Raw genomic sequence first — 27,484 nt, forward strand, 5'->3', positions numbered from 1 at the left:
TTGTCTCTTTTCTGCTTTCTACCCCAAGGCTGTCTCTCTTTTCCTATAGCGAGAAAATGATTGAAGAGGTATTGAAAATTATATATAAACTCGTTACCACTGATTCTGCTTATTAACACCTAATGTTATTGATACATACAGTAAAAGGGAAAATTTTACCTGTTTTCGGTCCCAGAACCGTCTCTCTTTTACAATTGCGAGAAACTAATCAAATAGGACATGAGAAGTACATATAAACCCGTTACCATTGATTCTGTTTATTACCGCCTAACAACTGCGACGTAAAGTAGTACTAAGCACATTGATTTGTTCAGATCTCTTCATGTGCAATAATGTTAGCAAATGGCTATGTGTACGATGCTTAATTAGTACTACGTACTAATAAGTACATTTTTTTTTTGTCAATTTGTGAATTGCCGTAGCAATGTGGTAGTATGACTAGTAGTATCATAGATTCATATCCTTCTTCAAAGTCTATGTTTGACTTTTCTTTCTTTCTTTGAGTCAACTTAACAATATGAAGCGTAATATGATTATATGAAATGGTACTTAAGTTAATTAATTCATACATGCATGTCAACAAAGATGACACTGACTCAACACGGAAAAAGCACGGTCTAATACAAGCACGGAATTTGGGCCGTGGGCTGCATTTCTTTTCTGAAAAAATACGACAAAACACGTTAAATTGAGTAAAATAGATGTAGACACGACAACTTGATTCGGCCCCACATGAAGGCACGTGGGTTTAGGCCGTGTCTGGGCCACATTTTTGAAAATTTCAGCACGATTCGGCTCAATACTTTACAAGTGGGCTTGACATGCCCCACAAATGTTAGCTTCATCTTATACCCGAGTAATTATTTTATCGTGTAGTGACTAGTGTCAAGTCGAAAAACCAAAATTCAACCATGTAGCTCAATCTAGTTAGATGACATTATTATCCCATTACACTTGTGTGTGTGACCTATATATTATTCACAAATCGAGTCCATGCATTATATTCATTATTCAGAAGATATTACTATGTGCTACGTTAGTTTGGATTCATTTCATAATACTATATATACTTGGTATAAATTTAAGCTCCGTTCTTTTCCACTTATTTTGTTTGAACTGTATGAACCGAGGCCTCGTTCCATTCGATTTATTGTTTCTAAATTCATATTATCTTAATTTATTCGAACTTATTATATCTGGAAAAAAACTTATATATGTGTGAAAATGTCAAAAAAAACTTATTCTTCTGAACTTATATTATTTGAATTTAACCACACTTATCTAAATTAATTTGAATTTAGCTGAACTTGTTTAAACTTATTTTATATGATATAAGTCAAAATAAGTCGATAAGGACACAATCTTAATAAGTTAGGGAGCGCGCGGTCGGCTAGTTGGAGGAATGGACCACGAGATCTTGCTCATAAACAATAAAGGATCGGATCCAATTTCCATAGCTAGCTATAAATTAAGCTTGGTTGTGAAGAAGGTGATAGCATTTAATTTAGTAGAGGAAAAATAAAAAGATTGGCATGTGGCTCGTGAGAAGACTCAACATGTTGGGTACAAAATGGATTTTATGCCATTTGTACCCCAAAAGTTACGAGGAACAATTGGGTATTACATTCATTACATAACAACGAAAGCTCATGCAGCTATAGTGCTATACCAATCGTTTGTTGGTTCAGTGGTGATTGAGGCTGAACTTGGTCGGGAGGATCCGTGTTCGATCCCCCGCAACAATAATTGAGAGGGGACGTACTACAACGTATCCACCCAAAACTCGCCCCGATTCCGGATTAGCCCTAAGGGTGAGCCGGGTGCTAACAACAACAAAAAAAAGCTCATGCACCTATGCATTATCTACACGTCGTTGTTTTATTTAATTCATTTTTGGCTCGACCTCGATCTAGGATTGGGTGGATATAATGAAATATGGATAAATTAAGAGAAATTGAGTGAAGAATTATAAACGCTGTGGGGGTACGAAGGGTAAGATAATATAGAACCGCTAAGAGGTCCAAACGGTTTGTACTTGAGTCGCCTGAAAAAAGATATACAATCTTGGCAAGAACGACGTTCAGTAGAATATATGACTCATGCTCCTTTAGATTCTTTAAATTCTGTGGGCGGGGTGGCTACGTACCGAGATTAATGCAGTCAATTGTGTCTCTCCAAGAAGTTGGTTATCTAATGTTCATGTCCAAAAATAACATGAAACACAAAGTAAGAACAATTGCTTGTTGGTTCAGTGGTGATTGAGGCTGATTTTGGTAGGGAAAACCCGTGTTCGATCCCCGCAACAACAATTGGAAGGGGACTGGAACCAATCCACCTAGAATTCACCCTGAACCCGGAGTAGCCCTAAGGGTGAACCGATTGCTAACACCAAAAAAAAAAATGAAGCAGATCGAATAAAACAGAAAGTGTAAATATCATTTAGAAACGTAGGTGGTACTAAGCATACAAGTCCAAAAGATTCAAAGATTATAGACGACCGAGTATAGAGCTGGTAGTGTTTGACACGATAACACGACCAAAACCGGCGCAACACGAACATGGATTTTATGCCATTTGTACCTCAAACATGCAAATTATTGTTAGGCTGCAAAATGGATTTCATGCCATTTGTACCTCAAAAAGTTACGAGGAACAATTGGGTATTACATTGATTACATAACAACGAAAGCTCATGCAACTATGCATTTTCTACACGTCGTCGTTTTGTTTAATTCAATTCTTGTGCTTCTTGTCTATTAATTTGGTCCAGGTTAAATTATTTATGTGCAGTTACGTTACCAGTCGGTGACTTTGACCATGTTTATTTGATCAACAACTTATCGATCGAGTAGAGGTTCGATCTCCACCCGTGTCAACATTTATCTGTCCACTCTTGGTGTTCGAACCATAGCTAATTACTACTAAGCATATGAGTACAAAAGGTTTAATGATTAGCGGCGGCCGAGTATTATCAGTATCGTCATCAGTATGTTGTACTACCACTATTTCATAATGATTTTTACGGTTACATAAATATTAAAATAAAAGTGAAAGGGTGTGTAAAAAATGTGTGAATATAATAAAATTTGGATAATGTAAAAACGAGTGCATAAAAAGGTGAGTGATATATAAGATTAAAAAAAAAAGAATTAAAATATAAGTGAAAAGTCATAAACCGAAAAACACAATTGCAAAATGCGAAAGAATTAACAAAAACCCCAATGTCATTGACAAAAATTTGGGTCGTTAATTTCTCCTTGGCTCTTGACCATTTTGAAACGGATGTAGTATTAATGAAATGTAAAGTAAATAAAAGAGTAAATATAAGAAATTATATTGGACTTGAATTGAAATGTTGGAAGATGATCGAATCCAATTGTTGCATCCATAACGCAGATGAACAATAGCACGATTGTGCATACGGTCGTGCATCTACACTTCATGCACGACCGTTCGTGCAAGTGAGGTAGCACAATCGTTCCTGGTTGTGAACGATTGTGCACCAATATGCTCCGGATTTCTTAGATTCATGTATGCACGACTTGCAAGGGATAGCACAGTAGCGCATAAGACCGTGCCTCGTGGTATTACTACCATAATTGTATATGTAACACGTGTTGTCTATATATACATGAGAGCCAGACACCGACACGTCTAAGATTTTCCCTATGGGGTTGGCTCAACTGGTGAGCTTTCCCTTCTTCCCTAGCATAGTCTAGGATTCGATTCCTACCCCAAACATTTGCTTGGGATTTAAGTTGGGGAGGGGGAGGGGGAGGGGGAGGGGGAGGGGGTGTAAGGCTTGTAATGGGCCTCTGGATGGGCCCTGTACGAGGGTAGCCCAAAGAATTTCTTCTTACCTGTAAAAAAAAAAAAAAAAAAAAAAATTACACACATGCAAGGCATAAACTACAAGTAGATCACTAACAAAGTACAGCAAACTAGGTATTCAGCCGTACAGCAGGTTCAGAAAAATGTAGCTCAAACTCTCAAACTTCAGCATTACATTATAAAAATACAACTTTGATCACATCATATATAACTTCTTCGTAAACTATGCTGTCAACTGAACTTGTGTTCTTATCATATAATACTCAATCCTCAAACATATACATAAACATCTGAATTAACTAGGAGTAGTGTTTCAGATATCTGTCATCCAAATATAAATCAGCAACTAAAAGATCAGATGAATAACCTTAAGTTTTTTTCATCAACACTGAGATTAACAGTTTTCGTGTTTATGATCTTCTTACTATATATAAAACCAATAATCTCGAAAGATTTTCTTCAATGCATGTCAACTAAAAACTCTAATAGTGTTGTTTATACAAGAGAATCAGCCTTATACTCCTCCCTGTTGCAAAAATCACAGCAGAACCCAAGGTGGTTGAACTCCACCTTAGCCACCAAACCTCTGTACATAGTCACCCCAACTCAGGAACCCGAGATCGGAGTCGCTGTCCTCTGCAGCAGAGCACATGGCTTCCAGGTGAGCAATGACGGATCTTCTTGATGGCCGGGGTGGGCCTAAAGATGGCTACGGGCTGGGTCGGGCCCATGTCAAGCCCACTCTGCAGGCCGTCGTGCCTAAGCCTAATTTTACTAAATTTAGAGTACTTTGTCGTGATTTTTCCAAAAAATGCGGCCCAGACGCGGCCCACGACTTTGTGCTCATGCCGGGCTTTTTTCGTGCCTGTTCCAGCCCGGTCGGGCCACAACCATCTTTAGGTGGGCCCGGGCCCCCAAATTATTTTCGTAGTGTAGTTTTAGTTCTGCCCCCCCTAAAGTTTTAATATAATTGTATAAATTACATACTATACTCCTTAATTCTTCTACTGTCCCCCTATCAAAACTGTTCAAGATCCGCCACTGCAGGTTAGAATTCGGAGTGGAGGACACGACTACGAGGGCCTATCTTACCTGAGCAGGACTCCATTCGTCCTAATCGATCTCGTCCACCTTCGAGAGATCACAATCAACATGGAGGATCAATCTGCATGGGTTCAGTCCGGGGCAACACTAGGGGAGCTCTACTACAACATTGCACAGAAAACTAACACCTATGGTTTCCCTGCCGGTGTTTGCCCTACTGTTGGAGTTGGGGGACATATCAGTGGAGGTGGGTTCGGGCCTCTGACAAGGAAGTACGGTTTGGCAGCAGATCACGTGGTGGATGCTCGGTTAGTTGACGTGAACGGGCGGGTTTTAGACCGGAAGTTGATGGGTGAGGAACTGTTTTGGGCTATTAGAGGTGGTGGAGGGGCAAGTTTTGGGGTGATTACTGCATGGAAGATTAAGTTGGTTCCAGTTCCAGTTACCGTAACAGTTTTTACAGTATACAAAACTCTTGAACAAGGAGCTAATAAGCTCATTGATCGATGGCAGCGGATTGCAGATAAGTTACCTGAAGATCTGTTCATTAGGGTCATAGTTCAGAATTTGGGTGGTGGAAGTTATGGGGTAAAGAAAACTGTTCAAGCTTCTTTCAACTCTATGTTTCTTGGGAATATTCAGAGGTATCAGTACTAACATACATTCTACAAGTCTGCTTAGTTCATACACCTGCTTACTTGTGCACATAGACTATGGCACTTAGAGCAACATCAGCGCCAAGTCTTAAGACTTGAATTTTGCTGACATAACATATGCCCCACCTAGTCTTAAACATATCAGTTTGTAGCATTGAAGTGGGTTAGTCTTAACAAACTCTTAAATCGAGGTCTTGAAAACCAAGACTTAACTTAAGACTCAATGTGTGAGTTAAATAAAAAAAAAACATAGTATTTGAGATGTTTTAAATGAATTTGAGGGGTGAAGAGCTAAATTTGGATGAGTTTGAAGAACTCTTAACAAAATTTAATTAATTTTAAATATTAGTGGAAAGCTGACATGACATATGAGAAAAGTCTTAAGACAAGACCCCTTGATATTGCTCTTAGACTCGACTACTAATGTTGTCATTTTCTAAAAATTTTGAATGCTTTTGATCTAAACTCCTAAAATGTACCACATAACAAGGAGTCAAAGATTTAACACGAGTGATTAAAGTTTAGTAAAAACTAGAAAAACTGATTTTGGCACATCTTTATGAGAGTAAAGCGCAATTTCCTGTATACTCAAAGTGGGTGTGTCAAAACAACTTCTCTAAAACTAGAAACTATGTAACATTATTGATAATTGTAAGTATTAAAAAGAGTGAATAAAGGAGTAATATAGAAGTAAATGCATGTTTCATTCTTCCTATTTCCATAGTGAAACCTAACATTATTCAAATTTCTCTATCTTGCAAAAACAGCCTAATCCCATTAATGAAGATAAGCTTCCCTGAACTAGGACTAGAAGCAAAAGACTGCAAAGAAATCAGTTGGATTGAGTCAGTCCTATACTTTGCCGGGCACCCAAGCGGCACGTCAAGGGAAGTTCTCCTAGAAAGAGATCATCAACTTTACAAGAGCTACAAGAGCTACTTCAAGGGCAAATCAGACTTTGTAAACAAAGTCATACCAAAAACTGTGTTTCAACAAGTTTGGGAGAGGCACTTACAGGTAAACGAGGCGTACATGGTGATGGAACCACTTGGCGGGGTAATGAACCGCATACCAGAAACCCAAATAGCTTTCCCTCATAGAAGAGGAAACCTATACAATATACAGTATATAGTGAAGTGGAAGGTGAATGAGGTCGAGGAAGCTAAACGGCATATTCAATGGATGAGAAGTCTTCATAAGTTTATGACTCCATATGTTTCTAAATCTCCAAGAACAGCTTATTTTAATTATAGAGACCTTGATTTGGGTATTAATGGGATTAATGGAAGTACAAGCTATATGGAAGCTAGGGTTTGGGGTACTAGATACTTTAAGAATAATTTCGAGAGGTTGGCTAAGGCGAAAAGAGGTGTTGATCCAAGTAATTTCTTCAGAGATGAGCAGAGTATTCCTCCTTTTAGCTAAATGGAGAAAACACAGGAGGACTTGTGTCAGTTGTGTATCTAATTCCCAGTGCAATAACATGTATATGTGAAATTGTGAATTGATGCCAAAAACTGGAAGTTATCTTTGTAGAACAGAAAATCTTACCAGAAATAGTGTGTAAACTTAGCTCTGGCACATTAAGAAAACCCTAGGTGTCAAACTCTCAACTCTGGGACGGAGGGAGTAGTAATTAACCCTCAAAAAGGAAAAAAAAGAAAGAAAGTAACCACCTTATTTTGAGGGGAGCGAGCAATTGACCTAGAGGTGAACACGGTTCGGTTTGGGACAAAATCCAACCCAAACCGTAATACGCTTACAATTTGACATTTTTCCAAACCAAACCGGACAGTATTAGTCTCCAAACCGAACCGAATCAAACCAAACCGCATTAATACGGTTTGGTTTATGCTTTACACTTTTATTGACAAATTTACAATTTATAATTTATAATCGTTGTCCGACTCATCAAAAAGAAAAAACAGGGTAGGAATGATAATACTCAAACTTGTACTCCTTACTTCCTATTTCACTTCTGGTGCAGATCCATTAAGGTCTAAACTTTTCCCTTACCAGAAGGTTGAACATATATCATGGTGTTTCTAATTAAAGCTATAATCCCCTCAGACTGCAGATCTGCTGGTTTCTGATATTTTCCCAGAATTAACTGAACAGCTGAACAAAAGTTTGCTCAAATTGATACACAACCTCAACAAACATCAGTGAAGTTGAAAGTAACATGTCCCAAACCATCTATAATCACATTTTTTAAAACGGAACTTCTGCCGTTATGCACATTCATATTTTTCTTCCATCCCTAATCCAAAACCTGCTCAAGCCATCTTATATCAATCATTAACAAGCTTGAGCACCAAATTCCGTAAACCGCACCTGATTCGCTAGTATGAGATTCGACACGGGTACGCATTTCGCTACCTAATTTGCTAAATTAGACAAAAAATGTACCATTTTCATGTTATAATTCGCTTTTTGGGTTCGCGGTTCGTAGAGGTGATTAGAGAATTAGGTAACACTTGTTCAGCTGCAGTTTCCACTATACACCTAAGTCACTAACTTTTCCTAGCTCAGCTATGTTTTTGCTCATTTAGAGAGATCAAAATTAATACATAAGTTATCCAATTGAGCAGAATAAAGCCTAGGTTGTATGTATAGCTAGGTACATATTAGTCTTATATTCAGCTACCATCATAAGATACAAAAAGTCAAAGACTGGTAGTGAGTAATATTAGGTAGAAGACAAATTAGGCAGGTGTAGTAGAATGGTTATAAATAAGGGCACATTAGGTTATGAGAGGCATGTTCAGAAATTAGTTAAGCTTAGGCTTTGGAGAGTGGTGAAACTCAAATCACTAAATCTGGAGATTGGTGGCCTCAAGTCACTACTTTTGTATCAAATTTTGTATTCGTTCATCAATCAATCAGATTATTACATATTCTGCACAAAAATATCAGTTCTTTACAGAAATAAAACAGAGGGTTTTAAAGCAAGAAAATTTGCCATAAATGTCAGATAGATGTTCAATATATGTCTTAATGTCTAAGCTGGTGGTGAGAATAACATGTTTTATCAGCATGATAGACAGGAAAAAGAAAACCGGACATATTATAGCACTGAAGTTCCCAAGTCATCTTTTGCAAGATATAAACCAAAAACAGAACAGAAAACAGAGCAGTAACCAAAGAGAAGAAATGACAAAATGGGATTGAACTTACAGGATCTTTCAATAGTCAAAATGATGATTCGTATCAGCAACAAACAAGAATAATTCAACTTACGTGTCTGAGAACTTGAACAAGGAGCGACCTTACAGCTAGATATTTAATTACAATTACACACATACCTAGGTGTTCAGCCGCGTAGATGTAAAGTTGTGGACGTCTCCAGATCAAACCTTGATGCAATAGATACTAGGCTGTTGTTATAACTCGGATCTAGGGGTGCGGTAACCAACTTGTTCCAGCATTGAGAGTCTCAGATATGTCGTCAGCTGATAGATATATACACCAACAATCTCATAGTAAATAACTCTGCGCCAACGATCTTAACAATTTCACACATGGCCCGTACATTAGGGGTGGCAGTTCGGGTCAATGGGTCAGGTTTGGGTTTGGGTTTGGTTTCGGGTCGACTTCGGGTTGTGTGAAAAAATATTAGAAATATTGTAAAACTTAATATTACTACAAAATATGATAAATGGGTCAAATCGGGTCGATTTCAGGTCATTTGGGTTCGATTCAGGTCGGGTTCGGGTTTCTCTAAGTAACTTCAGGTCGCGTTCGATCCGGGTTAAAGCAATGCTTCAGACACCTAGCATTGACGTCAATAAAGCAATTTCACATGACATCTACTCCACAGATCTCTCTCCCTCGCTCATAGTCAATCCCATTGAATCCTTTCCTTCATCAAATATAGGCTCAGAAGAAGGCATTACAGGACATCCTTCATCATGATCATGGTACACCCGTTCATCATCCAAAGGTTTCAAGAATGAGCAGGATCGAGTTTCAGATTCAACATTCTGCATTACCTCTTGAGCTGCAGTAAACCCTAGGCCTAGATCAAATGTTGATGAGCACGAAGGCTGGGATCTCATCTGTACAGATCGTAAAAGTGCCGTTTTTCTTAAGTCACCTGAGTGGCATATATCACTCGGTGAAGAAGGGAATCTTCCTTCGGTATCTGAACCTCTCTGTCGAGGTTGAGAAGAACCTGATGAGAAGGTACTGCATCCATTTACAGGTTGTGAGGTGCTAGGAGGAGGACTAGGACAGAACGCACCGACTGGTTTATATCTATATGGAGAGACAGGACTAGTAGGACGACTTTCAGATTGAGATGAGCAGGCACTCATGGGAGTCTCATAATATCGTGCATCATCTAAGTCTTCAGACATGGGTGAATACTGTAAGGACATCTCATCTCTGCAATGAAGTTTTATCCAGATGTTAGGAACAAGCATTTCTAGAAAGAACTCAAAACTCGTGGTATAGCCATACAGATTAGGGTTTCAAGGGAAAGAAAAAATTCACACATACACACACACACACATTCAAATATAGCAACTTCCTAAGAATTTCATTTTGCTTGTTGACATATCACATTGAGATACAATTTCTAACATCGAAAAACCATGATGCTTCAGTACTCAGCTACAGGACAACAAAATATAGCACAAAAGAATAAGCTGACACCATTTTGGTACAGGTGTGCTGCCTTCCCCCATAAAAAGAATTAAGACCTTATTAGAAAACAGTGTATTGTAAAATTGATCATGCAGAAGTTGCACTGCAACGGCTTGAAAAGACCATAATTGAGTTATACAACTGCTGCTGTTTTTCAAATACGAAGTATTAGTTTGTTATCTAATTGTTTTTCCCTGGCCATATGTAAGCTGTGCATATAAAGGCAAAAATTGGAATCAAAATTTACTGTGTCTTATTCTGATCATGGTACAAAAAAGGTGGAGCGGTTCTCAAGCTTGCCATTGCAAGGCTAATATAACACACCAATCAACATTATAATGCAGGAGGGTGTGCAAAAAACTTGGAACTTTTTTGGTATTTAACAAACCACTAGCTCGCAATTTTGACAGGGTAATTTGATGCACTCATGTGCTGCAAATCCAGATGATTTTTGCACTGTTGTAGCATGATTAAATAAAAAATTCAATCATGAACAAATAAAGATTTCAACATCTAAATTAACTATCATGTTTTACATAAGCAAAGGAATAACCCATTGATCCCTTTGCTGTTTTTGAGAGACTGTATAGAAGAAATTAAAAAGCTTGTTGAAGGAAGAATTCTTCATTGGAAAGAGATACATGGCCAGGCACTGCCAACTGACTGGGTGGCTCTAAAGGTAAACAGTGAAGTGAAGGAAGTCCACATTTGGCTGGAAGTGACGGCATTGTAAGGAATACTCAAGGGCTTTTCCATCAGCCATCATTGCTAAATTTAGAGCTTTCAACTCTCCAAAAGACCAACTTATGGCCCTCTAAAAGGGACTTGACTTGATATGGAAGCTTTGCTTCCACAAAAGGGTAATTAAGATTTATAGTGAGAGAAGTCAAAGAATGCTAAAAAATGAATATTGATGTTAACTACAGCAAGAGCTTTTAAGAGATCAGAATGGACAGTTTTCCTTGAGCATTGCTATAGAGAGGCAAACAAATTTTATTTTTTTGATGGGATAGAGAGGCAAACATAATTGTGGACAGGCTAGCAAATAAAGGGTTGAACAAGCCTGTAACGTCATTATTTTGCAAGGGCCTCCTCCGGAGCTTGATAGGATAATTAATGAGGATGTTTAAGAGGTAGCTTAGCCCTGTTTAATATCCAAGAAATTTCTTTTGGTTTTTATAGGGAGGACTAGAGGAATAATTCAAATCTAGTTAGGGTATCCTCGTAAAGTAAGGACAAGAGTTCTTACATTCCTCTCCGCACAACTCGAAGTCTAAGGTTCTGAAAGAAAAACTTTTCTCACTCAAAGAGAAAAGACCTAATCGTCTCTTCTCTCAAAAGAGTTATCGCCTACCCCTATTACTACTAGAGACTAGCAGCGGCCGGCCCCTCGTTTGCACCATAAAAAATACCTAACTTTGCCTTTAGCTAAAAAAAAATGAAAATTTCACTCCTGATGCAGATGAACATCTACACCACTGATCGAAAGTTCCAGAGGACGATATACCAATTCTCCTCAACAAAAAGTCTAAAAAGTACTTAGTACTTTGTACTATACATACTTTCAGGAACACAGCAATTAGTCAGCACCTTGCATTCTTAAACATTGACAAGTATCAGGATAATGCACATTACAAGCAATATTAATATCCATCCAAAGTTCACATAATTCACAGATATATGTACTGGTACGAGACTCGATCAAATTACAAAATAGAAGAACCCTCAAGTGCCCACATTCAAGTCAGAATATCAAATATCTAACATGGATATCCGTTATAAAATGCAGAGTTCAAGTAATTTGAAGAGAAGAGAATGGTTATTGATGATACATGAACACACAATATATGAAATCCAACCGAAAAAACAATAAATTGCACCTCACCTTGAATAGAACATGCTATCAGACCTCGCCGGAGAATCCAACAAATTATCAGGAATTGGGTCTCCCACTGTCAAACAATTCAAGCTTGATGCCATCATCTGAAAATTTTCCACCATGTTCAAACCCTCAAAAATCAACAAGAACAAGACAACAAGTACTCCACATTACCAGAAACTATGCAAATAAATCAAAACCCCTTTGCCCCCAACATCATCATCATCATATCAAAGTCTTCAACTTTACTATACAATTTTAAAAGGGAAACTGACACACCTTTCCTTAAGGTAAGGGCTGCTATGTATAATAACATATCGAGTTACTAACACGTGATTTTGTCATGCATTCCGAAACTATACAATTTTTCATTTGCTACACACTAACATTTTTAATAAAATGTCACACACACTTTTCATCAACTACACACAACAATTCAAACAATTCAAGCTTGATGCCATCATCTAAAAAATTTACACCATGTTCAAACCCTTAAATCAAGAAGAACAACAAGCACTGAACTCCACACTACCAGAAACTATGCAAATAAATCAAAACCCTTTGTCCCAAACATCATCATCATATCAAAGTCTTCAACTTTACTATGCAATTTTAAAAGGGATACTATCATAAATTCCGAAACAATACAATTTTTCATTTGCTACACACAAACATTCTTAATAAAATGTCACACACACACTTTTAATCAACTACACACAATACAATAAATACAAAATCAATCAATATCCAAATTAAAATTGCTGGAATATAATAATAAAGGAGCAGAGTGAGACCTCACTGAGATAACGCTTATGAGAATGAAGATTGTCAATGTAAACTTCATCTTCAGGATCTCTGCTTCTCTTCCCACTTGGGGATGGTGTTGGCGAGTTCGTTTCTGATCCCATTTTTTTATTCAATAATTTTAAATTTTTTAATTTGGGTTTCTGGGAATTGGATGTTTCCTTCCTGTTTTTTTCTTCAACAAAATCCCTCTAATTTGTCTGTTTTCTGATAATTTCTGGGACTTGTGATTTGTGAATGATGAATAGAATTTTGGAAATATGGTGCGGGAAGTGGGGAACCCTCATGCTTCTTTAACAACAAGGGAAATTCTGGAAATATTTGAACTAAATAAAAATAAATAAAAGGCAAAATTGTAAAAAATAGTAAGGTTTTATGGAATTTTTTTTAACCTGCGAATGATTTACAAGTACAGTATAAATTACAAATTACACGAAATTAACACTAGATTAAGATCTCACTGATAATTGATTTCTACCGACTTTACGAGTCACACGAGCTAAGACATCGCAAGTAATTGATTTTTACCGACTTTGCGAGTTAGTACTTTTTTATTTTATTTATCAATACCTAAATTTGAAAACACATTTAGAAATTATAATCATCAACATCTTCATTTTTTAATCAAGTTTTGGTATTTGATTCTTTTTCCGGATCACTAAGGAGATTTTCTTTTTAAGAAAATCAACTTGTCCCTCCACTTTATCACATGTCATGAACTAATTATGAAGAGGGACATGCTATAGATTTTGGTTTAGATCAAATCTTGATTTAATTTATTTAAATAAAACAATTATTATGAGCAATAAAATTTAAAATGAATTAAACCCAAACTTTAATAGTCCAATTAAATTAATCCTAAAATTAAAACAACTCACATTATCATGACGATCTAAATGATCAAAGAATCATATTATTAGACCTGATCAACTATAGCTCGGCCCGCTGACAAACTTAACCCGTCCCAAAAAAGTGCACGTTTGGGAAACCTCAACATTTTTAGACCCAAACAGAGCCCAGCCCGAAAAACCCCTTTCAGCCCAAAAAACCCCTTTCAGCCCAAAAAGCTCGTACCAAAGTTATGGGTTTGAACATGAACTTTTGTGTTAAAGCCCGGCCCGGCCCGGCCAAAATTTGATCACCTCTACACATTATTTGTCATTTTTCTTTAAAATGATCCTCTATCAATTCAAATGTGGAATTAATCTAAGAACATGATAATAGTTTGGACTAATCTTTGATTATTGGAGCTAGAAAGGGGTGAAATGATACATACTCCACTTAGGAAGATGTTGCAGCAAGGTGGTTCTATAAGATGGCTGTGGGCCGGGCCGAGGCCCGACCCGACCCAGCACGAAAAAGGCCCAAGACCTGAACCAGGAGGAAATGACTGAAAGATTGAACACAGATCAAGATGCATCACAGATTCATAACAGGATTCTGTGTAAGTATAATTACAAGTAAACTTCAAAATCATTACATACAAATTCGAAAACCCAAAATTGGACACATACCATAATGGCATAAATACACAAAACTTCAGAAGATGTATTGTTGTCCTCTTTCCTCCATTAACATTCAGGCATTTAAAGGTTCCATGACAGCAGCTGAACTTTAAGGAGCACTTCTAATATAAGAATCAACTCAGACTATCAACAGATCTTGAAACTTCCTATCTCTTTTTATCAGGGTAATTCATTTTACTACTCAATTACCTAGAAAGTCCTCGAGAATTTCCTGATCTCGTGAATAATTAATTGAATGGAGACGAGATCCTTGTTCAATGCAGAACCACCCTGCACCTTCTTTACACACTCGGACAAGCGTGTGTAGTAAAGCAGCAACTGAGTTAGTGATGTTCTTAAAATCTCCATGCCGCACAAGAAGTTGCTGAAGGATGTAATCACGTCTTTGTGCATCAGCTCGATTGTATCCTTCCATCTACTAGCAAAGTCCTTCACGAGTGGCTCAACTTCATTGACTGATATGGCCTTCTCAGAACTCGAACTTGGATCCTCAGCTAATCGATTATTTACCAAACAAACCAGCATTAATTCAAAATTTTATAATTAGTATCCAGGAAGCAAAGGAGATTAAAAGCAAAGGGTATTTCACACAAAAATCACCGGTATAAAACTAGAGTTTTCACTTATCCAAATTAAAGGTTAACGGCTTGTTTGGTAGCCGGTAATAAGTGGTCGGAATGGGATTAAATCTAAGTAATAAGTGGTCGGAATGGGAATAAATCTAAGTGTAATTTGGCAAGAAAATAGCATCATGATGTCCATGGTAATGAAATTTTGTCTCAAACTTGTTTTATTTCATAACAAGAAAATAGCATCACTCTTTGTCAATGGTAAGCAAAGGGCATTCACACAAAATCACTGGTATAAATCTAGAGTTTTCACTTTTCAAATTAAAGGTATACTAAAGGCCTGTTTGGTAGCCGGTAATAAATTGTGGGAATGGAAATAAAGGTAAGTGTAATTTGGCAAGAAAATAGCATCATGATGTCCATGGTAATGAAATTTTGTCTCAAACTTGTTGTTTTTCTTCATAAATTTCCATTCCCACCTAATACCACTCCTCAAATGGCAATGGATGGTATAATGGATGGTAATGAAATTTATAAAGAAAAAGAGATAATTTTGAGGGAACTAGCATTACCATGGGAATGAATATTGATTTTCCTTTACAAATTTACATACAAATTCATTCTCATTGACACCATTTATGGCCGGCTGCCAAACAATTTACACCCATTGCACTCATATCATAGACCGAAACAAAAAATCAGGTACTCTTACTCCTTCTGTCCCATATTTTATCTTCTTGTTAGGGTTTTTACTATTATTTAGGATGCAGGAATGCTTAAGCGATAACATATCATAACTTGTAAGCAGTTCTGTTTATTTTATTTTATTTTATTTTATTTTATGAAACAGAAGTTTTGTTTAATTTACTGGACGAAGAAAACACGCATCTGCATCTCAAAATACTCACATGCCCTGGTCTTCACAAACTTGATCAGATCACTGAAGTGCTCCAGCAGTAGTTCTTCCTGTATAAACAACGTAACAATCAGTGTTCATGCAACCACATCAAACTACAGAGTCAAAACCACAAACAAAATCAAATAAGTAAAAAATTGAGAGCTAACATGAAAATTCTTAACATCAAAAAAAGTAAAATCCATAGAACTTTATGCTGGCTACTCACCACGTATATAGTCGTTTGGCTCTTCAAAACCTCCTCAAAATGGATTTGAATCTTACCACCATCAGGACCAGCTTCCTAAATTTAGACAAAAACAACATAAATTATGAAATGAGACTCTCAGTTGAAGCAGGTTGTCTATCAACAAAATAACCACTCGCACCTTTAAGACAGCAATCGTCATATCGTAGTTGTTTATAAGAAACACACTCTGCAGTTTGGATTTAAGAAACTGTGTGGATAGCTTCATAATCAAATCATCAACTGCCATTCTAAGTCTTTCCAAGTTCATCTCCAGCTGAAAAGAAACAGCAAGCAATTGTTCACACTGCACAGGTTACAGGGGTGAGAATTCTTGGAGCTAGGATTAGAAATTAGCAGACCTGGCCATCTCCATAGTCAACATTGAGATGAATGAGGGAAGCGGTAAACTCAGCATAACGCCTCATAACATAGTGAGGACGAACATCATCTTCCCACAACGTTTTCACATTTGCATTACGTAGACTGTTGATGTGCATGTCAAATACCATCTTAAAACGGGGCCATAGTGCAATGTTCACCTGGGCACATAAAAAGGTACCAGGAAACAATAAAGTTGTACTTGTACTTGAAACAAGGAAGTTCGAAGGCTCAAGTTGCAGAAAAATATTGATGCAAAGCACTTAAAAAGGAGAAATCAACCTTCCAGTTAAAGGAGGTAGTCTTTTGTACTAACGCTCTGTTTGGTTTGGTGTAAAACGTTTTCAGTGCAAAATGATTTTCCATGGAAAACACAATATCAAACTAATTTTCCTTTGTTTGGTTGCTTAACAGAAAATGAAAGAAGATGGTGAAGATTGAGGGGAAGAAGGGAGAGGGAGGTAAGGAAGAAAGGTACAAAAGTGGTTTTCCTCCCTTGCAAATGGAAAAGGTTTTTCCTCCTTTGAGGGAGTTATGGAAAATTGTTTTCCATCCCTTACCAAACCAAACAACGTAAAATGATTGAAAAGGGGAAAACCGTTTTCCATGGAAACGTTTTACACCCTACCAAACGGAGCCTAAGTGATTTATGGCAATAGAAGTTACTTAAAAGAAATACACACCTTATCCAAGTATGAGTCCAGGCAAGGAATCCGCCTTCTTGACATGATAAGCTGAAATAAAGATAAGAGTCAATTGATATGATAGCAGTCACAGGTATACAAGAAAATGGTAATTAGGTGTAATAGATGAGTACCTGGTGCTGATGGGTAAGGCGAATCATGAGCATTAGGCCGATGGCGTCAAAAGAATTTGACAAGATTGCGTTGAAGTGCTCATCGATAACTGCAAATGGACCTGCCAGAACGGAGCAATTTTATTAGTGAAAGGGATGATACCTTGCACAGAGTAACTTATTTCGTATCCCTATTTCAATTTTCCTTGTTTTTCCCTATTCATACAATACTTTCCCATTGCAAAACTCCAGAATACCCCCCAAGACGCAACTTCTACTCCAATTGAGAGATAACAACTTGATTAGTTGATTGCTTGAAAAAACAAAAAGTTCAACCTCATTTGTCCCACATAACGGGTCAATGACATACGTGGATAAGACTATTTTATCTCTTAAATCTTTAATGTGGCTAATAATGTAGAATGTCTTAAATCTACCAACTAATCCCTGCTAATCCCGATTCACACGATATTTTTTTTTCAGGATATCACCATTACTGGAATTCTTTAAATAAATGAATAACCTGGATGACTACCTGCAAATATGTCAGAAAACAAGGACTCTTCCCCGAAAAATTCATCGCAGAAAAGATACCTGGAAGGTAACAGGTTTGATCAAGCTACGCCATTACAAAAAAACTCAAACAGAAGTAATCGTCATTAAAGTGTAATTATGCAAATTGGCGTTCTGGTGCATACTCAGAACTGGCAGTGTCCATCAAGAGCTTATGCAGGCTCCGGAAAAGAACTTCATAAGGATATCTCTGAGAACTTGCTTCTGCTATATGAGGAATCAATGCAGGTTGATCAATTTCCTGAAGGCGGCATACATTTAAAAGGTTTGGTCAATATCAAGCAAATAACACATTCCAGCATTAAATGATAGAATCGTGACAAAAAGCCAACAGAATATAAAGTTTATAAGAGAAGGAGACAAATGCAGTAACAGGAATTCTCTTGCTAAACCTCAATGAACAAAGAGCTAATCTACAAATTAGCTCTCTTCTGAAAAGATAAATGGTATGCTGTGAGTTTTAATCGTACTATTATGTAATGCATAAATTCATTGAAAATAAGAGTTAGGGGCAAACAACAATAAGAAGAACAAAACTGTAAGTCCCATTGCACGTAACATGTAGGGAGGAATAATATACACTGTATCGCTCTTACACCAGAGTAGTAAAGCAACTGCCAACTATTAAACAGTTGCCTTGCATTATTATATTGAAAGGGAAGTCCGCGTATGAATTCGACAGCTGCAATATTTTGCCCAAAATATTTCTCAAAGTCTAAAACACATAAAATAAACTCTTATCAAGATAAGTGCTCGCACTTCAATGGGATGAAACAAGGGAACTTATCAGGCATAAAAGCATCCTTTTAATGCCATAAATATTTCAAAATCAGCTTTTGCAAATTTTGGTAGAAACTAGGATAAAAATTTTAGTGAAATGAAAAGCAGTGCCTAACTTCAGTGATAAGTGATAACAACTACGTTTGAACCATCAAGCAATTCACACTTCTGCCTAAACCACTACAAGTATGAGAAAACAAGTAATGGAGATCTAAACGTACAACAAGCACTCAGGAAAAAAAAATGCACCAGACAGCAACAAATAATCAAAACACCAAACCGCTAATGAGAAGTAACCATGAAAAAGTCACTATAGAACAAACCTTTAAAATGTGTATTCTATCCCCCAGAGAAAAAACAGAAGAACGGTTCTTCAAAGGCTCTCTTCTGGTTGAGAAGAGACTGGTGCCTCTGGCTTCAACACCAATCAAATCATTGGACGTTGCTATATCAAGCTGCAGTTTCTCCAAGGCTTGTATATAAGCACGGAAATGTGCACTCAAAACCTGTTACATTGGCAAACCTGAGATTTTAATGACCTGTTAAAGGAAAATATTTACAACTTTTGGGGGCTCAACTAGCTACTGTTTTTGTCAATATTCACCTTGTTCATTGTATCAAGGTAAGCTGCACGGGCTTCTGTATACACCTCCTTGCCATGTTCTTTAAGAAATGCAATAACGTACCTGCATGTTAACATTCAAATATCATTCTGCATGAACTTTACTTACATCCCAACAAAATTATTCTAGGAATACCACTCAAAGCGTAACAAATGATGAAAATATTCACACTATATAACTTAAGATTCAGAATTGTCATTCAAGACAACAAATTAATCAAACACATTAAGCGAACGTATATTCCATTTTGTGTCACGGATATCAAGTATAAAAAAAACAAGTTATTGCATCATGAATAAGTTAAACAGATCAAACAGATGAAAAGAGAAGAATTTCACTGAAGAGAAGTGCAGAAAGTTATGTTCTCTGGAATTTATCAGGAATATAAGAAACTTTGACGGACAGCACTCACTTGTATTTCAAAAGAACACTTTGTTGAAGGATCTGTATGTTTGTTTTAGGTTTTCTCAGCGCATAAAGCTTCTGAACCATGAAATCAAAAACCTACAAAGACGCAAACACATCCATCACTTATAAAAGCAGTGATGAGCTTCAAGAAAAAAAAGTAAGTACACTATATAGCTAAAATATGGAGTAAATGCAGTTAATTTCAAAATAGTTTCCCTGTGAGCAAGAATGTTATAAACCCGGATAAAAGGTTTTGCAAGTCCTTGCATCAAAATGGTCACCAATCTACAAATTTGACAGTAAGAGCATCTTAACAGAATGACGTGCCATTCAAGAAATCAATGCATGTGTTTTCTGAATAATACACATCAATAAGATCCCAAACTTGAAAGATGCACCTGAGAATTTTGGCTTCATAAACTTAAATGAATTATAGGAATGCATATTGCCTTATTGTTACTGATCAATTATAAAAATAAAAATAAAGATAAAAAACCTTGGAAACTGCCTTCTGCCGGAGTCTTTCTAACTCAGGTTGGACATCTTTTAAGGCCATTGATGTCTTCACCGTTGAATCGGCAGTCACAAACTTCAACTTCTTACTGAGTATCTCTAATGTTCTCATGTACTCCTCATTGACCTGAATTAAAATAAAATATAAGCTCTACTGCATCCATGAAACAACTGAAGCACTACAAGTTGCACATACATAGTTATATATCAATAAAGCAAGACGGAGCACCATGAACTACATAACTAGCCAAGTGAAGATTTGCTACTAACAAACTTTTTAAGCCAATGTCAATGACATGTACTCTCATAAAAAGTTATGCAAACCATTATCCACATGTAGTAGAGGATATGTACCTCACCGTCGACAATGATATCAACCATCCTTGGTGGGACTATAATGTCTTCAACAAATTTGGCCAACTTCGATTCTGCCAGCTGTTAAAGGGAAACATACAAATAACATCAGCAGCTTCCTATTGAGTTATATATAACACAGACAACAAAACAATGAGGTGAACAAAGACCCCACAACAGACGTTGAAAAGTTAAAACAGGAAAGAATGAAAAATATTAGAGTAATTAGACCATTGAACAAAACATCTGACTTGAGCAAGTACTTGGAGTGAACAGAAATAAATGCATATAAGCTTTTCTAATAGTGGATCCATGATATATTAGAAAAAATAATAAGAAATACAAGAGGGAAAAGGAAATTAAATCAATTCATTCTCAATAAATATTAGTACAAAACTGAAAACATAATCAGTTGCATTCTGTAGTTGATACAAATATGTGATATCTGCTAATACGAGTTCCAAATCCAGAAGATAAGGAGTACTATGAGTATATACCAATTTCAGGATAACTGACAGCTTATAGTCTGAATTCAGAAAGATGTACTCATTAATGATTAAACCATTATACCTTGCGATTCTTCAGCTTCAGGCCCATGTCCATTGACTTCTCTTGGAGAACTTTTATGTCCGAACTTATGGAACCAATCTCAGCCTGCTCAAATCAACGAGAAATTTGTTACAAAAATATTTTTAAAAAAAATAGGTTAAGGTTACAAGGTGTGACTATGTGAGCATAGTGCATACATTACAGATCACCAAAAGATAACAAATTGAAGTATAAAGAATTTGGATTCAACGTGATAAAGGAAATATATTCTCCAGAAAAAGAATAGTCTGCTCACTAAAGGAAAGCTCGTGAAAATGACCGAAAAACACAACACATGAGAACACGGCAGAGCAAGGAGTTTTTTTTTTTTTTTAAAAGCAAAGGATTGGTGATTGATGTTTCACACCCACACTTCAGATAAACAAACAACTTCACAAATTTACCTATGGAAATAAACACTAGTTTCATGAAGTACTTGCTTACCTGAAATCCGCTAAGAAGGGACTCCATCTGTGACAAGATGGTATCACAGTCACGAATTTGATCATGAAGCGAGACAAGATTATCACTTTCTTTTATATAATCCTGCGCGGATAAGACAGCACAGAACCTTGTAATCTTCATCAAGTAAACAGACTCAAGAGTAAATGAGGAGCGAAATCAAGTTGCTTCTGATGGAAAATTAATTAAAATAACAAGCGCAACAAGCAATCTATTTCAATTATTATCAATGTATATCAACCAATTCCAATATGACTGGCAACAGTAGAAAAAAAGGAAGATGTTTGTCGTGATGTTTGGCCAGAATGCCATGTCCTTGCATCATCCATTATTTGCTCAAACCACTAAAAGTTCAGTTTTTACAGGCCATAATTTTCACTTGAAAGCGGAAAAACTGCAAACCCAGAAGCATCAAAACAAAAGATCTCATTGGTATCCGAAAAAGGGAGATTCATATTCAAAACTTTACCTTTAACAAATCAACATGGTAGATCAGCAGTATGACAGTATACACAAGTTTGCAGATAATACATTTTGAGAGGAGGGGAATAGTCAAGGAAAAACACCAAAAACACAATCGGCAAACAAGGGGTAGAAGGGTCCATCAAGTTGTTGAAAAGATCAAGACCACAACTTAGGGACACAAAGGAATACACATACAAAGAGACATAACGTTGGACACAGAGGGGACAACTTCACCTATATTACTAACTAGGAGAACCGTTTATTTAGGTCAGCTACATACACCCTAGAGTACCTCAGTTTCCCATCAAATACCCGTAGTATTCCTACCATTAATGAGTTATAGATAGGCCATCGTTTATATTCTGCTTTGAGATACAATATTTTAGGATGCAGCAATTGCATCCAACAAATATAATAACACTTGCATAAATGCTTATATAACCTGTAGCAGAGTCACTCATAGAGACGGATTTACATGAAAATAGCAGACCAATACCTTTAAACATGTATTTTAAGATATTGGACTCTGTTGTTGAGTGTATACATGTACACTAACTCCCATCAGCACATTTTTTGAGGATCGATTATTCCACATCTAAATATCTTTTTACATATCTGACAAGTTTTTCTGACCGTTTGACTTACAAAAACAACTTAAAAACAGAAGTTGAAGTAGTTTCTAATATTACCATGCACGATTTAGGATACATGAAAAATATTACTATAGAGCCTTTTAGGATGATCACATCCAACTCAAAATAAGATCTAATAACGTGTAATCTACTTACCACTAGCAATGCCAATCAAGGGGAGAAGAGATGACTGAAACAAAAAGGTTGCCTGAACATGCAATCAAAACGACACAAACCTGAATAGAATCTAATTCACCTTCACGTAGGTTCTTCTCGACAGTCTTTGTATAGTCTCGTAGTTTAATACCTTTCGACAAGATGTTAGCCACCACCTGCATGGAATTTTTTTACACTGGTATTAAATGCAAAGGATAAAAGCAAACTATGATGTGACAAATACAGTGCCACTACTCAAGAGCTGAAAAGAGGAGATATCAGCACATTGACTAGTAAGATCTCTTTGTTTTGAGTTTTTGACAATGCCAGGATAAAAATTACTTCGTATTAACAAAATGCAAATTGTTTTTTCTGTCTTCCAAATGTAATTATCCAATTTCGGGCCGAACCAAGGGTAACTTCGGTCCAGGTTTTCTTCAAAAACTGAAAAAGATATTTAGAGGAACAGTGCTTTTAAAGTTTTATGGCATCAGAATCATATGCCAAAAACAAAACCGTTCACAGAACCATTCCAACTACTAGCAGAAATTAAAAAATTGTATTTGAAAAACTAAGAAAAGGTCCCATATGTAAGATATCATCTAGTTTGTCAGACCATCATCCGAAACCTCACTGTTTGAGAAGCAATCAAGGAGAATATTGCTTAAAAACATGGGAAATTGTAAACTCATAAAAGAAATTCAGAAACACATAGAGCCTTACATCATCATTTACACATTCTTCCAGTTCTTGTTGTAGCCCTTCAAGCGACACATCGTCACTGAAAAATAAGCACATGTTGTGTCACTACTGTCACATATTTTATACTAACAAAAACGAAAGGCAGCCAGGTAACATTTACACATATGTATTGTTTGTTTGTTTTTTTGGCAAGTAAGAAAATTCCTATCAATCAAGCACAAACACCATAGAGAGTACTTGAAAGGGAGGAAAACCTTTCTAGGAAAGACCCCTCCTACCTAAAGCCCCAAAAATACCGCTTACCCAACAAAAAAATGTACCAGAAGCTAAAACACTCATTTACAAAGATTCAAACCATTTGTTTTCGTGTTGAGCGGCGTTCTTACTCATTATACTTCTTATCCCCTGAACCCTTGTAGCTACCGTGCTCACACTAGCCACCTTAAACTCCCATAAGGCTTCATTCCTAGCACACCAAATCACATACACAGTGGCAGCAACAACAGCACTAGCTACATGCTTCCAGAATTGAGACTTTCTAGTTCTCTTGTTTATCCATCGAAGAAGAACAAAGAAGTCACTAATATCAGCTCTATTCTGCAGCCATCCCTTAAGTTTTTGAATTAATTGCTTGTTGAATTCACAGTTGAAAATAAGTGATTGTGAGACTCCACCTCCTTGTCGCACATAGTACATAGATCAGAGTTACTAATCTGAAGGTGGTGCAACCTTTGTATTGTCTGCAACCTCCCAAACATAGCCAAACACAGTATGAACCGGTGTTTAGGTACAGAAAATCTGCACCACACCATTTTACACCATTGTAATCTTTGCCCCTGACCATTTAGCTCAGAATATATGCTGCTTATGTTGTATTTGGGCCCTGAGCTCCACCTATCACCTGGTAAAGCCGAGCTTAACTCATACTTAGCCTTACAAACACACTTCCAAGGCCAACTAGAGCTACTCGGAGCTTGGTAGTCCTTCCAATCTTTTCCCTTGATTTAAATTTCACTGACCCATCTCACCTTAATAAGTTGTCAGCTTTCCTCGCAATGTTCCACATTTGTTTTTCCCAAGGCTGCTCTATTCCGAAGCATCACATTCCAAGTACCGAACCCACCAAACTTCTTAGGCTTACACAGATTATCCCAAGCCACATACCGAAGTATTGTGATTCCCATACCATAGGAAAGATCTATAAGTAATTAAGTAGCATTTATCATCTTGTAAACGGACTTAGGCAAAACAAAAATTTAAGACTAGTACATTATACTGATCATTACTGAGTTAATAAGTTGTAACCTAGAGCTTCAAACCTTGATCTTTGCAATCATTTTTTCCACCAAATTTTCACAATAAGCTGCCACTAATTTCTTTGCATTAACAAGCACTCCCACATACATATTGTTGTTACAAACTGCAATCACCATTCATAGCCACGACGCCAACAATAAAGGATCATGTCAACTACTCAGTATCAAGTTATCAACCATTGATTTGAAGCAAATTTAAGATTATACACACAGGAACATGATGTGCATTATACTGCCAGACCTCCTGTTAATGTTCTCTTACTATGATCTAATCTGCCCATTCGAAAGCTCACCTTTACAATTGGGGATTAAGCAGACACTAACGTTTCAGTTTAATGTGTGATCAAGAAATTATACATTCAAAATCTAACCATAACCCAGATCCGTTGATCGAATAACTAACTTGATAATCACAAAACAGACTTAAGTTCTTGTTTGAATCACATTGCACATTTCCTAAAAAGCGATCAAGGTTACAAATTGTAGTAACCAAAAAGAAGGATTAGATGAAAGTAGGAGAGAGAATGTTACCTGGCACCATCGTCCTCCATGGATAAATCTCCAACAAAGGCCCCTAAATCAAGCACCTTCATCTGGGTCAAGTGGGGTTCAGTTGAATTTGCCCCAATTCGATTTCTGGAAAATGTTTGAATTTCCCGGAATCCTTTCCAATTGATCTTCTTATTTGTTCTTCAATTTGATTTGGGTAAAAAACAAGAGGTTGGAAATTGCTAGAAGAAGCAGAGGATTCGTGAGTAAGTGTGTGTTTTTTTTCTTACAATTCGATTAAAAATTATCTTCTTATTTTAGACCGGTCAAAAATCAACCCGACCCGAAAATCAACCCGAACCCGACCAGAAAATACTGAGTTTTGAACGAGATTTTGTGACCACACGTAACCCGATTTTATCCAAACTCGAACAACTCGAAAAGTTATGGGTCAAAATCTAACCGAACTCGTTTTTTACCTGATCGATTGAAAATCATTATATTTATAGTAATAGATGAGATTATGAGAAATTTTAAGCATAGTAAACACGTTATTTTTATTATTGTTGGGTGTAATATGATTTAATTTGAATTATATGTCATAATGGTTGAATTTGACTAAATATAAACTCGTGTAGGAAAATTTGTAATTTTTTACCCGTATTTGGTATATTTATTATCTAAATTAATGAAATATAATACCCGTTGGGTCGAACAGATCCCAAAAATTTTGATTACTGAACAAGCTTTTGCAAACCCGAATCCGAAGATGACCGACCCGATTTAAACTGAAACCAAAATATTTTTTTACAACCCGACCCGTTTGACAGGTTGGGCTGGTCTTCATCGTCAATTTACCTCTACCCTTATTTTTCCTCTGCCACTTTATTGCAACCAATTTACGACATTTCCATCACCCAAAACCCACAATTTCCACCGCCCAAAACCCACCATTTCCACCCAAAAACCCACCATTTCTCACGATACCACCCAAAACCCACCATTTCTACCCAAACCCACCATTTCTCACGACACCGCCCATAGTTCATCGCCAACAACACTATGAAGCCGAGCACCATTTTTCCACCACCAACCTCGGGCGGGTTGAGCAACTCAGTTCGAAACGGGTTTGACACCACCACCGACTCTTGCATTGGGGAGGTCGAAGCTCACCAACTCATCCACGCTTCAGAAATGGCGTCGTACTACAACGGCAACGTGTTCCCCTTCGGTGACGTCACGCTGAAGATTTGCAAAGTGGAGAACCAAAAGGAGGTTGAGTCTTTCCGGCGCTCGCAAGACCTACAGAGGATCAACAATTCAATCAATTTATGTTAAAACCCCTGTTTAGTTGCAATTACAGGGAGTTCACGGCTTATCTTTACGCTCAATTCAAGCCATTTAGTTTGAATATTGGGGTGTTAACGAAATTGAGCTTGAACAAGATTCGGGAATTGTTGTGGGCAATTCAATTCTTGTCTGATCAGAGAGGCCACGGCCGAATCGGGAGTGAGTCGGTTTGTACGCTCGTCACGTGTCTGTAATCCCCCGTAAATTTAGAAACATTATTTATATATTTTAACGTATAGTTAATTATATTTAAATAAAAATTTACGAATTTTAGTAATAAATATATAATTAACGTATATTTATTTTATTTATTTTTATACGTTCTAAATATTTCAACGATTTATGAAATTAAAATAATTTTAGAATTTGATGTTGAAAATAATTTGAATTACGAAAACACGATTGAATTTAGAAAACAATCCTAAGCGGTGTTGAATTCAAATACCAAACTTAATTCTAATCCTAGCCCAATTTGATATAGCCCAATTTGATAAAGCCCAAAACAAATAACCCATAAACCCAAATCCTTGTTTCAATACTCACGTGAAACTCAACTCTCTCCCCATTCACGTGTTCACGTAAAAAAATCACAAAAACCTCAAACCCTCCTCCTTGCCCTCAGCCGTCGGACCTGTTGCTGCGCCACCCCTGCTCCCGCCGCGTCCTCCACCTGCACTAGCCAGCGACTTCCCTTCTCTCCCTCTCGTTCATGCCTTCGTTTCTCCTTATTTTCTTGCTTTTTGGCTTGCTTCCCTCGACAACCACCACAGTACCACCACCATCCGCAACAACCACCTC

At 36.9% G+C, this 27,484-nt stretch overlaps 2 protein-coding genes and 1 pseudogene across 4 annotated transcripts; 1 reads left to right on the plus strand and 2 right to left on the minus strand.

Annotated features, from left to right (window-relative positions):
- Positions 1–3,106: 3,106 nt before the first annotated feature.
- Positions 3,107–13,170, minus strand: LOC110777298 (uncharacterized). 2 transcript variants are annotated; one of them, XR_008921264.1, is made up of 4 exons: positions 12,852–13,170; positions 12,064–12,161; positions 8,837–9,917; positions 3,107–3,860 (listed from the first exon to the last, which is right to left on the minus strand). XR_008921264.1 is itself a non-coding variant. In XM_056828834.1 (3 exons), the coding sequence occupies exons 1-3, from the start codon at positions 12,963–12,965 to the stop codon at positions 9,341–9,343; spliced, it is 789 nt and encodes a 262-aa protein (XP_056684812.1). In that variant the 5' UTR covers positions 12,966–13,170; the 3' UTR covers positions 8,669–9,340. The 2 variants fall into 2 exon arrangements, 1 of the variants encoding a protein (XP_056684812.1); XM_056828834.1 differs by lacking the exon at positions 3,107–3,860 and having other exon boundaries at positions 8,669–9,917.
- LOC110776070 (berberine bridge enzyme-like 22) lies at positions 4,298–6,998 on the plus strand (annotated as a pseudogene).
- Positions 13,171–14,248: 1,078 nt separating the features above from the next.
- On the minus strand, positions 14,249–25,624 carry LOC110777305 (vacuolar protein sorting-associated protein 52 A). Of its 2 annotated transcripts, none has more exons than XM_021981914.2 (19): positions 25,379–25,624; positions 23,553–23,610; positions 22,910–23,005; positions 21,559–21,660; positions 21,097–21,180; positions 20,527–20,607; positions 20,156–20,299; positions 19,664–19,755; positions 19,233–19,314; positions 18,952–19,134; positions 17,974–18,089; positions 17,811–17,869; positions 17,297–17,397; positions 17,163–17,213; positions 16,461–16,640; positions 16,241–16,375; positions 16,081–16,155; positions 15,865–15,922; positions 14,249–14,881 (listed from the first exon to the last, which is right to left on the minus strand). In XM_021981914.2, exons 1-19 carry the CDS (start codon positions 25,438–25,440, stop codon positions 14,577–14,579), a joined length of 2,064 nt encoding a protein of 687 aa, XP_021837606.1. In that variant the 5' UTR covers positions 25,441–25,624; the 3' UTR covers positions 14,249–14,576. The 2 variants fall into 2 exon arrangements, with proteins under 2 accessions (XP_021837606.1, XP_056684110.1); XM_056828132.1 differs by having other exon boundaries at positions 22,930–23,005; positions 25,379–25,613.
- Positions 25,625–27,484: the final 1,860 nt, after the last annotated feature.

This window comes from Spinacia oleracea, chromosome 5 (assembly GCF_020520425.1).
Source record: "Spinacia oleracea cultivar Varoflay chromosome 5, BTI_SOV_V1, whole genome shotgun sequence".
NCBI classification, from domain to species: Eukaryota; Viridiplantae; Streptophyta; class Magnoliopsida; order Caryophyllales; family Amaranthaceae; genus Spinacia; species Spinacia oleracea.